Source organism: Schistocerca nitens, chromosome 1 (genome assembly GCF_023898315.1).
Source record: "Schistocerca nitens isolate TAMUIC-IGC-003100 chromosome 1, iqSchNite1.1, whole genome shotgun sequence".
NCBI lineage: Eukaryota > Metazoa > Arthropoda > Insecta > Orthoptera > Acrididae > Schistocerca > Schistocerca nitens.
Genome location: NC_064614.1, coordinates 116,499,094 through 116,513,196, shown reverse-complemented (window position 1 = coordinate 116,513,196; position 14,103 = coordinate 116,499,094). Strand labels below are relative to the sequence as shown.

General features: G+C 40.4%; 1 protein-coding gene across 2 annotated transcripts in view; it reads left to right on the top strand.

Moving 5' to 3' along the window:
• Positions 1-13,712, top strand: part of LOC126242219 (short-chain dehydrogenase/reductase family 9C member 7-like) — a 189,467-nt gene extending 175,755 nt beyond the window's left edge. For both annotated transcript variants that reach the window (XM_049948072.1, XM_049948070.1), the window contains one exon: positions 13,420-13,712. In XM_049948072.1, coding sequence (XP_049804029.1) covers positions 13,420-13,578 — 159 coding nt within the window. In that variant the 3' untranslated portion in view covers positions 13,579-13,712. The remainder of the gene's footprint in view (positions 1-13,419) is intronic.
• The last annotated feature ends 391 nt before the right edge of the window (positions 13,713-14,103 follow it).

The window sequence follows — 14,103 nt, the reverse complement described above, 5'->3', positions numbered from 1 at the left end:
GTTGCCCACCCTTTGGGCCATTCATACCAACGAAGAGAATGAGGTGTAAGTCAGATACAAAACTATAGATGTGGTACAGTTCAGTGAATAGTGGAGAAGTTAATCGTCCATGCATCCAAAGGAAATGTAGAACCAAAGAGAGCACAGAGATGATATCAAAAGAAAACATAGAGAAGGTACCACAAGTAAACATGGAGCACATAGAGAAATTACCTCAAGTAACTAAAGAAATGTTGAAGAAAGAGCTGCAGGAACGTCAAGGAAGAATGAAGAGAATCCTTGAAGTAAGAGATGCCAAATTGCAGGAGAGTCTGGCTCAACTTCATAAAGATATGAATAGAATTAGAGTTGGCACTTCAGGAAAAGCTGAGAGAATATTAAGGAAGCTAAAGCTGCACTACAAGAAAAAATTCAAGAAGTTGACACATCATGTCCAACAGATTAAAATTGTGACAGAGACAGAACAAGAATGCAAGATCGCTATTAAAGAACTAGGCACTAAACAAACTGAACTGCGGATTTCAGAAAAGAAACGGTAGTACTCAGGCAATAGGATGATTAGTGATCAAGCAAGAGATTAAGAATTTGCAGCAAGAAATACAACAACTTGATAATGAAACTGAACACATTGATAGGAAAATTAGTAATTCAACCTTGATGAAAGACAATTTTGTTAGAATAGTGAACACTGGTAACCGGTACACCCAGGCTAATACAGAACGGAAGTAAAATCAGAAGAGGAATTGTACGCTATGATATTTACAAAGCGATTAAAAGGAATTTTCCCAGCACACTTTAAAGATGCAGACAAAATACAATTCCCAATAGACAGAATGAAAGGAGAAGCTCACACCTGGTGAGTTAAGAAGAGAAATGTAGTTAGTAATTACAGTCAATCCGAAGGGGAATTTCTGAAGGAATACTGGTCTGAGAGTTATCAATGTGTACCACTTGAAGACTTACTACATCGCAAATCGCTTAACACTTGAATGTGCACCGCGGGAGAATCTGATGAGCATTTATGAGAACTGAATGAAACCTTACAGCAACCATTAAATGACGACACAGTGATATCTGCAATAAAGAGACGATTTAGTTCAAGGATGCAGGACAATGTAAGCACATTATTAAGGACAGAGATACATTAATTCAAGTGCTGGAACAGTTAGAATCAAGTCGCTCACAGGAAAACAGTCAAGCAAACGAGCAAACCCAGGAAAGAAACAATTATCACCAAAATCAATGTTGTAACCCGTCATATCGTAGGTGACGAGGTAGTAGTCATCAATATACGAACCACGGAAAGGGCCATCAAGATTACCATGATCAGACGAGAGAACATGGTCCAAAGGATTATCTAGATGAGAAGACAGACAAAGGAATGATGTAATATAAAGTGGTAAGTATTAGGAAACCAGCACCTCTTTTTTTGCTATACCAACTGTTGACTTCTACATTCCCCGGTGAGTGACACTTTACTTTTTGTTTTAAGTCTTACTCCTCTCACATGTTTACTATCCACAGGCTACGAAAATTGTAGAAATTACTAGGTACATTTAATCAATGGTTGTCCAAATATTTCAATCAGGAACTGTGTGATAAAATCGGTTGCACCATAATACACCACACATGTATGAAACTAATGTCAGCGTAGTAGTTGAGATATCTAAGAAACAATGGTGTGTGTGAATTATTCAGTGTCATGAAATCATAGAAACAGCATAAAAAAGAGTAATGATAAGTATCGTAACTGAGAGAAAACATCTATCAAAACAGTGATTGAAGCTGCTCAGTATCAGTAAAGAATTCTATATAGTCTTATAGATTTGTTTGGTAGGTTGTGAAAGAACAGAGAAACTATAAAGAATTAGCATGACGCAACAGCTGATTGTGACAAACTGAAGAAAGTGGAAAATGATATATAGATGAGGAGCTATTTGTTTGGATAATTGATATGAGATATAAGAATGATTAGCATAATATATGAATGATGTGTAGAAGTTAAGGAGCATGAAAGAACTTCATCTTCAGTTTTATGTGAAGTTCGCAACAGACAAAACAAAAGGCAAAGCTTACATCTGGGGAGTTAAGACGACAGAAGTAGTTAGTAATTACAGCCAATTCGAAGGAGAATTTCTGAAGGAATACTGCTCTGAGAGCTACCAACGTGCAGTACTTGAAGACTTACTACAGTGCAAATCACTTAATTAACACTTGAAAGGCTACCTTGAGAGAATTTGCTGAGCATTTATGAGAACTGAATGAGACCTTACAGCAATCATTAAACAACGACACAGTAATGAAAGTCTCTTCGGGTTTGCTGCCGGATCCTAAAATCAACTTGACTCGATATTTCGGCGATCCAACTGGTCGCCATCTTCAGGAAAATGCTGCTTCTGCTGATGAGTGCCGCTGAGAACTGACGCCAGGTTGCAAATAGACGTCCTATATAGGCCACCGTTCAGTACACGGCGCATGCGCCGCCCATCATGGTTTCTGCCTTCCAAAACAGGGAGGTGGCGCCGCCCTCAGTGAAACACTGCAGGCAACGATATATCGCAATCAAGGGCGCACCGAAGAACGTTCAGTTTTGATGCGAGATAATTCAGGATTCCACATTTTGCTAAGAGGAAACTCATTGTCTCTGTTGATTAAATTATCAGTCAACCTAATTTCAATCGCCTCTTTATAGACACTGTTCCAAAAACCGGAAATGTTAGCAACCACAACAGTTTCCTCAAATTTCATTTTGTGTCCCTCATTTAGGCAGTGTTCTGCTACCGCCGATTTTTCCGGCTGTTGTAGCCTCGTATGACGGCGATGTTCCACACACCTGTCATGCACTGTGCGTATAGAACAGCCAACGTAAGCTTTCCCACATTGACACGGAAAAATCGGCGGTAGCAGAACACTGCCTAAATGTGGGACACAAAATGAAATTTGAGGAAACTGTTGTGGTTGCCAACATTTCCGGTTTTTGGAACAGTGTCTATAAAGAGGCGATTGAAATTAGGTTGGCTGATAATTTAATCAACAGAGACAATGGGTTTCCTCTTAGCAAAATGTGGAATCCTGAATTATCTCGCATCAAAACTGAACGTTCTTCGGTGCGCCCTTGATTGCGATATATCGTTGCCTGCAGTGTTTCACTGAGGGCGGCGCCACCTCCCTGTTTTGGAAGGCAGAAACCATGATGGGCGGCGCATGCGCCGTGTACTGAACGGTGGCCTATATAGGACGTCGATTTGCAACCTGGCGTCAGTTCTCAGCGGGACTCATCGGCAGAAGCAGCATTTTCCTGAAGATGGCGACCAGTTGGATCGCCGAAATATCGAGTTAAGTTGATTTTAGGATCCGGCAGCAAACCCGAAGAGACTTTCATGACTTATTACGCCGGGTAAGCATACGTAATCACAACGACACAGTAATATCTGCAATAAAGAGACGATTGAGTTTAAGGATGCAGGAAAATCCATATGAGCGCATTCTTAAGGCCAGGGATGCATTAGCTGAAGTACTGGAACAGCTAGAACAAGTTCACTCACAGGAAAACAGACAAGCAAATGAGAAGACCCAGGAGAGTAGCAAGTGTCACCAAAAGCAATTTAGTAACCCATCATATCACAGGTGAACAGGTGGTATTCATCAGTATGTCAACCATGGGCATGATCAAAAGAGAGAACATGATCCAAGAGTTTATCTAGATGAGAAGACAGACACTGGAATGATGTAATATGAAGTGATAAAGTCTTAGGGAACCAGCAACTCTTTTTGGTGGTACAACAACTGCTGACTAGCACACTCCCTGCTGAATGAGTCTTTACTTCTTAAGTTTCACTCCTCTCACATCTTTACTAGCCACTGGTTACGAAAATTGTAGAAATTACTACGTAGATATAAGCCGACCATTACTAAAATGATCAGAGCCCGCGCTGAACCACCGCGCGCGATATATTTCTAAGTGTTGCGACCGTTGTCCCCAAAAACTCCTAAGTTTTTTAAACTGTGCGATTAGACCACCGCTGCCCGTGCAGCTACGTCCAACTAACCGTAAAAGGGTAAAATGGCCACCGCTTGTTATTTCAAGATCCATGTCACTTAACGCGCCAGCGAAACCACCAGTCATACCTATACCTTTTTATGGAGAAAATCAATCTTAAAACTAGACGTGCCATTACAGGTGCCATTACAAGCGCTACCAACCTCATCGAAAGAACATATTAAACATAATGACATGTTAAGTAGTTTGCTCACAAGTATAAATTAAATAACTACATATTTCATTTTCAGTAATTAGTTTTCAGTCTTTTCTCACTGTGCCCTCGAATATTTATTCTACACACATATATGGCACACGTGTCTTAAGAAAATGAACTGCTGTTTTCACTACTCCAGTCTAAACACAGTTATCTGTAACGACATTTAAACTATGGGTGAAACTACGTAAAATTCTAAATAGTTAATTAAAACTGACTGTCAAACATACAAAATATATAATCCTAATGTTGCACGTGGAGCATGTGCACGTTTGTCAGTCCATACTGCCATGCTGATAGTGTATCTTTCCTGAATTATTAATTAGCTGAATTCAATTAAATGCCTGATTAAAGTGCTTCTCACTGGTTGATTAATAATAATTAAGTATGCAGATAGCTCAATCGACATTTATCAATGAGTTTTTTTAATCTCTCTTGTGGGTACATAAAACCCATTGTTATCAAATATTCAGTGAAAATCAGTTACAGAAACCTTCTCAGATTTATAACTAATTACACATACCACTTTCATATATACTAGCTGAATCGTCTCTCTCTCCTCTTAAGCATGGTGTATCATATTTCACAGTTAATACTATGATTTGCATTGCACTCACGCAAATGTAAATACAACTGTATAGTCCTTTGTGGATGTTACGCTGACAGGTCAGCGTGGTCTTAGTGCTTTTCTGTGAACTATCAATGTCATGCCAACCAGCCACTGCTCTGTGGCATTCATGAACCTGATCTCTTTGTAGTATGTCATGTCATAACATTCAGAAATTACTTTTATGTACGCCAGTGGACACCATATGTCAAGAACAAGGGAGGCACACCAAGCTGAGACACGCAATTAAATTGGTCATTTGCGAGCACTGTCTGGAACTTAAGTATATCACGATCTATGAAAAAAGAGTGTTCAACACAGACCCCTAGATACTGGGACAGTGTTATAAGAGAGTCAACAGAATTTTACAAAATACATCACATTGTGCTGTATGTACTGACAGACAGACAGCACAGGGTAATGAATTTTGTAAAATTCGTACATGCTGTTGACCAGCGCCTAAACTAGATGTTCAAAGTCAACAGAGATAGAGGTGATTGAAAACCTCATGAATCGTGACACTGGGTACCAACTCTGCAAAGCCTGAGGTCCTGCACAGGAGTTGCTAAAAAACAAGCAAAGGAAGAAACGAAAATGACATGGGGAACGAACCCCAGACAAAGCGCCAGGTGCACTGTACCCAACACAGAACGCCAGATTTCAGTCAGCCGCATAGGTCTGGAAAAGGAAGGCCAGCTCGCGGTGTGGCACAATGGACCGAAGATAGAACGTCGCAGGACGTTTCTAGTGGCAACGGACTGCAATCGGAGCTCGTATAACTGACCTTGGGGGCGCATTTTACCGAAAACGGAACGCCAGTTCAAGGCCAGTTGTTCCTGACCCAGGAAGGAACGTCTCAGTATGCTTCCAGAGGTAAGGGACTGCAGACAGAAGAAAGACGAGAACCGATCATGGAGAAGGAAGGAATTAAGTATAAATATTGGACCTGCTGAACACTTTCAGGTATCAAGCAATAAAGACAACGGGACAGGTTGTCGAAATGTTGTGCATGGACTACACTGACACTGAGCAGAAAACCCGGCGTGCCAAACTGCCAACAGATCGCCAGTAGAGCCTGAAGAATTGTTGTATCAAGAGATTCTATGGGGAGGAGATGTACCTAAATAGCAAAAAGCTAGACAAACTTAGACATACGAAAGGGAGGATGTTATGTCTCTCACCTTCCTTCTGAGATTTAGGGATGGAGACCTACTGCCAATTTGCGCCGGGATCAAGCATCATATCAATGAGATAAAACGTCAGGCGAGCATGGCGCTTGTAAAGGAAGGGATTGGAGACATACGCCACAGGTTGATTGTGGTGGCCAGAGGGCTTTTACATCTTCATCTGTACTTGACAACCTTCGTAACAGGTAAGTACTGGGACTGAATAGACAGTGCCTCTTGGTTCACACCAGAGTGCTCCAGGAAGAATGTCTCTCTGTGCCAGTCTGCGAAGTTTGACTATATATGCAACAAAACACACCAGTTAGAGATCACTTACACGTTGAGTAACCTAAAATGCAAGAAGCTCGATGACACCACCTTCAAGGCACTCAGCAGGGACCTAAATTTTACAACTACTCCTAGGAATGTGCATATTTCGTGTTTGATCAGTCCAATGGAGCAAGCAGTCAACACATTTCACCAAACGTGGCAGAATAATTCAGCCAGGAGATATGCAAATCGATCACCAAGCCGAACTGCAAGATTTTCCAGTTATAACATGTGTTGGAAGTATTTGAGCTATAGCTGTAGTACGAACAATGGCTTCTACAGACATCGTGGTGACCCTTTGTTAACCGACGTAGTCAGAGACATGACGAGCTCGTAAATTATTACCACCACAGTTTTCGACGACAGCGCATATTTCAAAGCAAGAAATGTATTGCATCCAATTTTCTTACTATTATATGAGGAAATTAAAGTCAACGGCTTTTTCGTTTATATGCGATTGCAGTCTTTCTCGGCGTATTCCAACGATGAATTCTTCTCGGGTTATAAGCCGAGTGATGGCGTCGTCTTGTCGCAACGTTTCGATGATAACCCGAGAAGAATTCATCATCTTTTTCGTTGTTTAAAGCTAAAGGCTATAATGTTTTGCATTCTCTGTAGGCTCTTACGTTAATTAAACTACAATCATTTACTTATCCTGCATTCCTGATCATTACATATTTAATATTTTGTGTGTAATATACGATTTCAAAGATCGTATCTGATTAAAACATCATTGTGTCACAGTTCTAAATAGATATTAAGTATTCACTATCTAGAGAAGCTATTTTGTCTTAAGCAGATGACTGTGGTTGCGTTTTCACTTGTAAATGGCAAATTCACTTGACTTTAACGTACAGTTTCTTCATTATTAGTTCAGTAATTATTCAGTCTTAAAATTTTCAAATATGGTGGCCACAAACCTATGTATTAACTGTACAGCTTGCATCCAGCTTGTTTTCAAGTAAACCCGGTAAGTAAAATATTTGACTTCAGAATTTCAAAGTAAAGTTAAGAAACATCAAACAAAATTTTGCTCGTCGAGGAACGGCGACCGTTTCTAGTAGGATAACATTTATTGCAGAGGTATTGTATGATAATTGAACACCAGATCTCAAGCAATCTTTTGACAACGGTACTGTTGTTCGTTGGATGGCACCAAATTATCTAAAGGATAAATAAGTTAAGAGAGTGTAGTGAAATATTTATGTATGTGTTGGAAATCATGATCGTGCACAACATCCCATCTATTCTTTGGAAATAAATAGTCGATTGACTAAAAATTAATAAATTCAGGGACTGATGACCATAGATGTTAAGTCCCATAGTGCTCAGAGCCATTTGAATAAATTCAGTTTGAGTAAAATCACCGTCAATAGTTAGTCTAAACTTTGTTTAAAAATGTGGTAGTACGATATAGAATAAAAGCTTACACTCAGCTAAGTGAATAAGAGATACAGTTGTGCAAACGGTTCGTGGTAAAGACAGAATTTTACGTGACGCCACGCAGCCAAGGTCACAGGCGCGAGAACGGCCGCAATAGCGGTAGTTTTTTAGTGTAACGGACAGCTAGTCAGCTTTGTGCACCATGCGTGATAAAAGTCGGTTAGGAGGGGCATCTAAGCACAATAATACGTCAAAGAAAGGTTACACGCGTCATTAAGTGATAGTAAAATCAAATACTGTTGCGAAAACATTTGGTTCGATTACATGCGGTTTGTTGCGCCAAAATGCGGTAAATCGCGAATGCGTGGATCGTTTGTGGACTGCAGCAGCGGAACTCAACAAGAAGAAGATCCGAGATTACGGACTTGGGGAACGAACGCCAGACTTAGGACCGGGTGCACCGTAACCAGAAGAGCTGTCAGGCGCATTGGTTCGTAAGCGGAATGCAAGTTCATGGCTAGATGCTCCTACGGAAGGCGGACAACTCTGGACCGGTCCCCACAACCGGCGGCAAAAAGAGAGCCGTTGCTGACGTAAGCGTGGCGGGACGTACATGGGCGAATGAGGCCTCCAAGTGCACTAGCCCCGCCCCCCCCCCCCCCAACTCCCAACCTGTCCGACAGCTACAGCTGACGCAGGCGGATGCGTTTGGCAGACGGTCAAAATAAAGTATGGATCTCGTTCTGCGCCAACTGCCAAGGAGAACAGCGCGCCGCTCAACACTGAAACCTGCCTTTATACAGTCACTGCTTTCCTACTACTCCACAATATAACAGTTCGCGATAAAAGGCACATCACTTCTCAAGAATGTCAACTAAGCAGTCCGCGTTGCGTCTCGAAAAGAGGCCCGTTAACACATGTGTGACTGCACTATTCCACTGTCGTAGCCTTTATAATATTGCGTGGAAAATTGATCAGATGCATTTAAATACCTTTTGTCCATTATTTTTACTGTTCATAATACACTGAAAAACAGTTTAATATATGTCCGCAGTAACAAATTCACCGTCCACGCCCGTCCGCTGCACAACAACCAACCTCCCATAATTGCTGTCATCGCACTGTTATGTTAAACTCGTAACGTATCAATACGAACCTAGACTCCCACCCTCGAAGAGTATTTATAACAATCAAATCTTATTTAAACATTTTAGTGCAAGCATGTAATATTCGCGCAAACAAAGTTGACACTCTGCGCAGTAGCTGGGGGAGCGATGTAAATGGGAAATGCCATTACGCTCACTCCCATCAGCCACCACGTCGAGTGTCAACTTCGTTTGCACATGTAGAAATGATTTCAAAATTAAAAAAAAAATTAAATAAGGTAGCAGTTACAGCAGTTAATATGCAGTGTCTGACCGTAAACACAAGGTGTGATGGCCGGCCGGAGTGGCCGTGCGGTTCCAGGCCCTACAGTCTGGAACCGAGCGACCGCTACGGTCGCAGGTTCGAATCCTGCCTCGGGCATGGATGTGTGTGATGTCCTTAGGTTAGTTAGGTTTAATTAGTTCTAAGTTCTAGGCGACTGATGACCTCAGAAGTTAAGTCGCATAGTGCTCAGAGCCATTTAAACCATTTTTGAACAAGGTGTGATGAATTATGTTAACAGAATCTTCCGTCGGTTCTTGGTAGAACAACATTATAATAAATGAAAAGCACCAGTTTGCCTTTGTTCTACAATATTGCTTTTATTTTGTCAACCGGTTTTCGGCTTACAAGGCCATATTTAGACATTTACTGAGTATTGTCACCAAAGACGTTACAGTATTTGCAAACAACATTGGAACATAAGTAACACGTCTAGACTGAACCAGAAACGTACAGTCAGTAACATCTTTGGCAGTGTGGTGGTAATGCAATGAAGAAGTAGTTACATTGATAATTGTTTCTTCCTTTATGTGGTTTGTATATCACTCTCCATGTTTTATACCTCCTGATGTAGCCTTTTCAAGTAAGAATTTTATTTTATTTTATTAGTCTTTTTATTAATAGAAACTGTTATGTAGGCATGCTGTTCCTATTTTGTGCTAAACTTTTTCCTGTCTACTCCATTTTTATTTATTTACTCTTTAGGTTTTTACTTCTTCATTGCATTACCACCACGCTGTCAAAGATGTTACTTACTGTATGTTTCTGCTTCAGTCTAGATGTGTTACTTCTCTTCCAATGTTGTTTGCAAACATCGTAACTTCTTTGGTGACAATACTCAGTAAATTTATGAAGATGGTCCTTGTAAGTCGAAAACCGGTTAACACAATAAAAGTAATATTGTAGAGCAAAAGCAAACTGGTGCTTTTCATTTATTGTGATGAATTATATAAGAGATAGCTATTAGTATACGAATTAAATATCAATGTACCTGTGTATAGATAGCTTCATAGTACAACCTCTGCCGATGGCAAAAGCGATGGAGTACAGGGTGCTTAAGGAAGACTCCTTCAGTTTCACCAGTCCAATACTTCTATATAAACGGAGATACAAACTTACAGTTTTATTTATTTAGTGTATGACACACATCGTATTTTAAGATATTTAAAGAACAAAAAAAGGCAAGTGAGATATACATTTTATATGCTAAGATAAGATGCTCCAATCCACTCAAGACATGCAGGTGTTGGAATGAAGAACACAATTAGATTCCCAAGGTATACTCTCAGCTTACATTCTTTGTCAATGTGATGGCTGGATTGTCTCGGAGCACCACAGTTGTGGCTTGATATAGAAAGTTTTCGACACTTCTACAGATTTCCTGAACAAATATCGTGTCCAGGGCAAATATATTTAAATTTTTTCATAAATGCTGGGGAATTTAAAAATCACGTAATTACTGATGGGTCTGTTAGGTTACTTAGATAGTGTGACGTAATCTGTCAAAATTGCTGGCCCTTTAAACTTGATGGTGCATTTCGTTTTTGCAAAGTATTCAGAGACACGTACATACTGAACTCTCCCCGTGAGATCCATGTTTTTGGGACCCTGAAGGAAGACATTCGCGGCCGTCAATTTGCGTCATACAAAGAGGTGCACGCCTGGATTCAATCATTGTCCCATAGGCAGCTGTAAATATTTTTTCATGAAGGCATCGACAGTCATGTCTCACAGAAGCATACATGTACTATAGTCTGCATAGGATACGGTGGCCGATGCGCAGTGACCAATTTTCGTCCAAAGCGCTGGGCGAGTTCATTCGTCTGTTCGGAAGGGGAGGCCAACAGTGTTCGTCCCCTTTCCACAGGTCGGCTATGACAGAATCGAGGCGCATTCCCTGCCAACTTGCTCAAACGATTTTACGGAAACTATTCTGTAAAAATATCATTTTTGCGTCACTCATAGCTTTGTACATCAGCTTCATGACGACATGCACATCATGTTGTTAATGGTCATAGTTATTGTGACATTTGCGTGTAAGACATTGCGCGAAATTCGAAAACGTTAGCTATTAAAAATAGGAGTCGTTATAATTTTGCGTTTGATACATATTACGTAATATGTTGGCAGCAATGAAATTTAGTTAACATGTGAAATTTTTATTTTGACTTAGGTGAAGATCCATCAGCCAAAAATCTCGAAAATTGATCTAATGTAACACACTCATTTGTGATCGCCTGCGCCAGCCATAAACCAGGAATAAAATATCTATAACATTCCAAATATTTCAAAAACGGTTTCAGATATCAAAACGAGATTGTGGCAAATAATATCATGCCAAGAGGTGAGTATTTTGCCATATCGTTATTGTGCGGAACTTCTGTATCTACCATGTTATTCCACTAACTAGAGACTTTCAGGGTGAAAAAATGCAATTTCTAAGGGCCATCGATAGCTGGTGAAACGAGAAATACTATGAGTTTTGTAACAACATGAGTGAAAACATTGCACGTTTACTTTCGTACCGATAATGTGCTTCTTCATAAGCTATTGACCTTTCTTTTCCTCAGTTCCTCACTTAATTAATTTAATAAACCACTGTTTCAGGATCCTCTCGCAATTGCGTCTGCACAACCTGTTAGGTGACACTTTGTAAACTTCGCTGAGTTTTGGCAAAAAAGCAAAAACATGAGACTTACCTTGTAAGGTCATCAGTCCCATAGAACTTAGAACTAGTTAAACCTAACTAACCTAAGGACATCACACACATCCATGCCCGAGGCAGGATTCGAACCTGCGACCGTAGCGGTGGCGCGGTTCCAGACTGTAGCGCCTAGAACCGCTCGGCCACTCCGGCCGGGGCAAAAAAGCAACTCATTGCTTTCGTTGCATTTTCTGCGGAATTCTTTTTAGGTAGTAATCAAAGCACAGGTGACATATCTTTTTGAATGGTCGCCATATAAGTGTGGACGTGGAGGGGGCTCCAATTAATATTACAAAAAATGTGAGCCTAGGCTTCAGTTAAGAACAGCACTTCCCCTCCAACATTGGCATTTCCCCTACAGCGCCTGTCCGTAACCCCCCCCCCCCCCCCCCACTGCAACTTTCCCCACGCAAGCCTTGCTGATTGTGCATCTGCTGGTCAAATAGTTCTGTGCGCACACTACTAACAGATGCGGCGATTACATTTAAAATAATAAATGGTTTACTTAATCGTTTCCATCCGTCTCGTTCTCATTTGACTCCTTCTTACATTTTCTTACCTACCTCTGGATTACCTCTTTTGGTAGAGTGTATTTTCTCAAAAAGGACATTTCTTCACCGTTTCTTTACAATGCCTTCATCTCGGAGGAAGTATTTCTACGTCTACATCCTGCTCTTCTAACCACTATTAAGATCATGGCAGATTGTATTTCCCACTGCTCCAGTTATTAGGGCTACCACTGCTTTCCATACTGTATCATAGATGGATTGTGAAAAGACTGATCGTTGAAATAGCTCTGTGGGAGCTGTAATTAATCTAATCTTGTTCTCAAAATGCCTATGCGTGAAATGTAGCAGCTTGTAGTATATACCTAGATTCACAATTTAAAGCCTTTGTTAAGTAGGCTTTCTTGGGATTATTTACATACATCTTTAAATGTCCACCTGTTCAGTTTCTTCGGCTTCTCTTTGACACTCTTCCACGGATCAAACAAACCTGTGGCCATTCGCCCTGCCCTTCTCTGTTACGTTCAATATCTCCTGTTATTCCTCTTTGGTATGGGTCCCACACACTTGAGCAATAGTCGAAGACAAGTGGCAAGAGTAATTTGTAAGCAATCTCCTCTGTACAATGCAGTACCCTAGTATTCTACCTATGAAATGAGGTCTGCCAAGGGCCTCGTCTACGACTGATCCGATGTGATAGTTCCACTTCGCATCCTAACATAGTGTTACTCCCAGGTATTTGTATGAATTGGCCGATTACATTTGTGTCTCGTTGATTCTGTAGCCATAGGATACTAGGTTTTTTTTTTTTTGTTTTGCGAAGTGTACAGTTTTCCAATCACGAACGTTTAAGCATGTTGCCAATTTTTCGCTACAAAATACTGTGTCACATTTTTTCAGTCTTTATAATGAATAAACTTAAGAACTATGTGAAATTTTAATTTCGAACGCCTTAGGAACATGGATAGTGCTACATAGTCACTGTATAAGGTATTGTTCGAAATGTTCAATAACTCTTGCCTTGTTTTATTTGTTTCAGGTGTGGCGGATTCCTGGTCTGTGGGAGCGAGTATTTTACGTGATACTACCGCAGCTACCATATTACATAAAAGATTTCACTAATTACCTCGCTTTCCAGCGGGGTAACACTGTGTCGCCATATCCAAAAAGCACGGAGAAACAGAACGGAACACACTGAAATTACTGGCGAGAAAGCTGTTCTGTTCTCTGGCATCTCTGATAGCTTTTTTTCTGTATCGTTTGCTCCGTTGTCAAAGACCCCTTCTCTGTAGAAGGCAATAACATGAACAATAAAATTGTGGTCAGCTAACAGTAATCTAGGTGAATATTCCACATAGTGGTGGGTAGTAGTTACCTGAGCAAAGATATTATACACACAGGACGAGGTGCCTAAATTTGTCACTTCAAATGACGTTTGAGTAAAAGATATTTGTAAAATCTGTTCACGTGAAAGAACAGTTATCAATGGCTTACGAAATAAAGACCAGTGCATTTCACAACTTGAGTAATCGGAGATATTAACTATGTTTCTCAAATGGAACTTGTATTTTTAGGCGTCAGAAAAGTACATATCTTAGAGACAAATTCAGTGATTTAATGTTTTAGGTCTGACGACTTCCTTTTTTTTTTTTTTTTTTTTTTTTTTTTTTTTTTTTTTCTCCTCCACTGGTTCGACGCCGTACACCACAGATTCCTCTCCTCT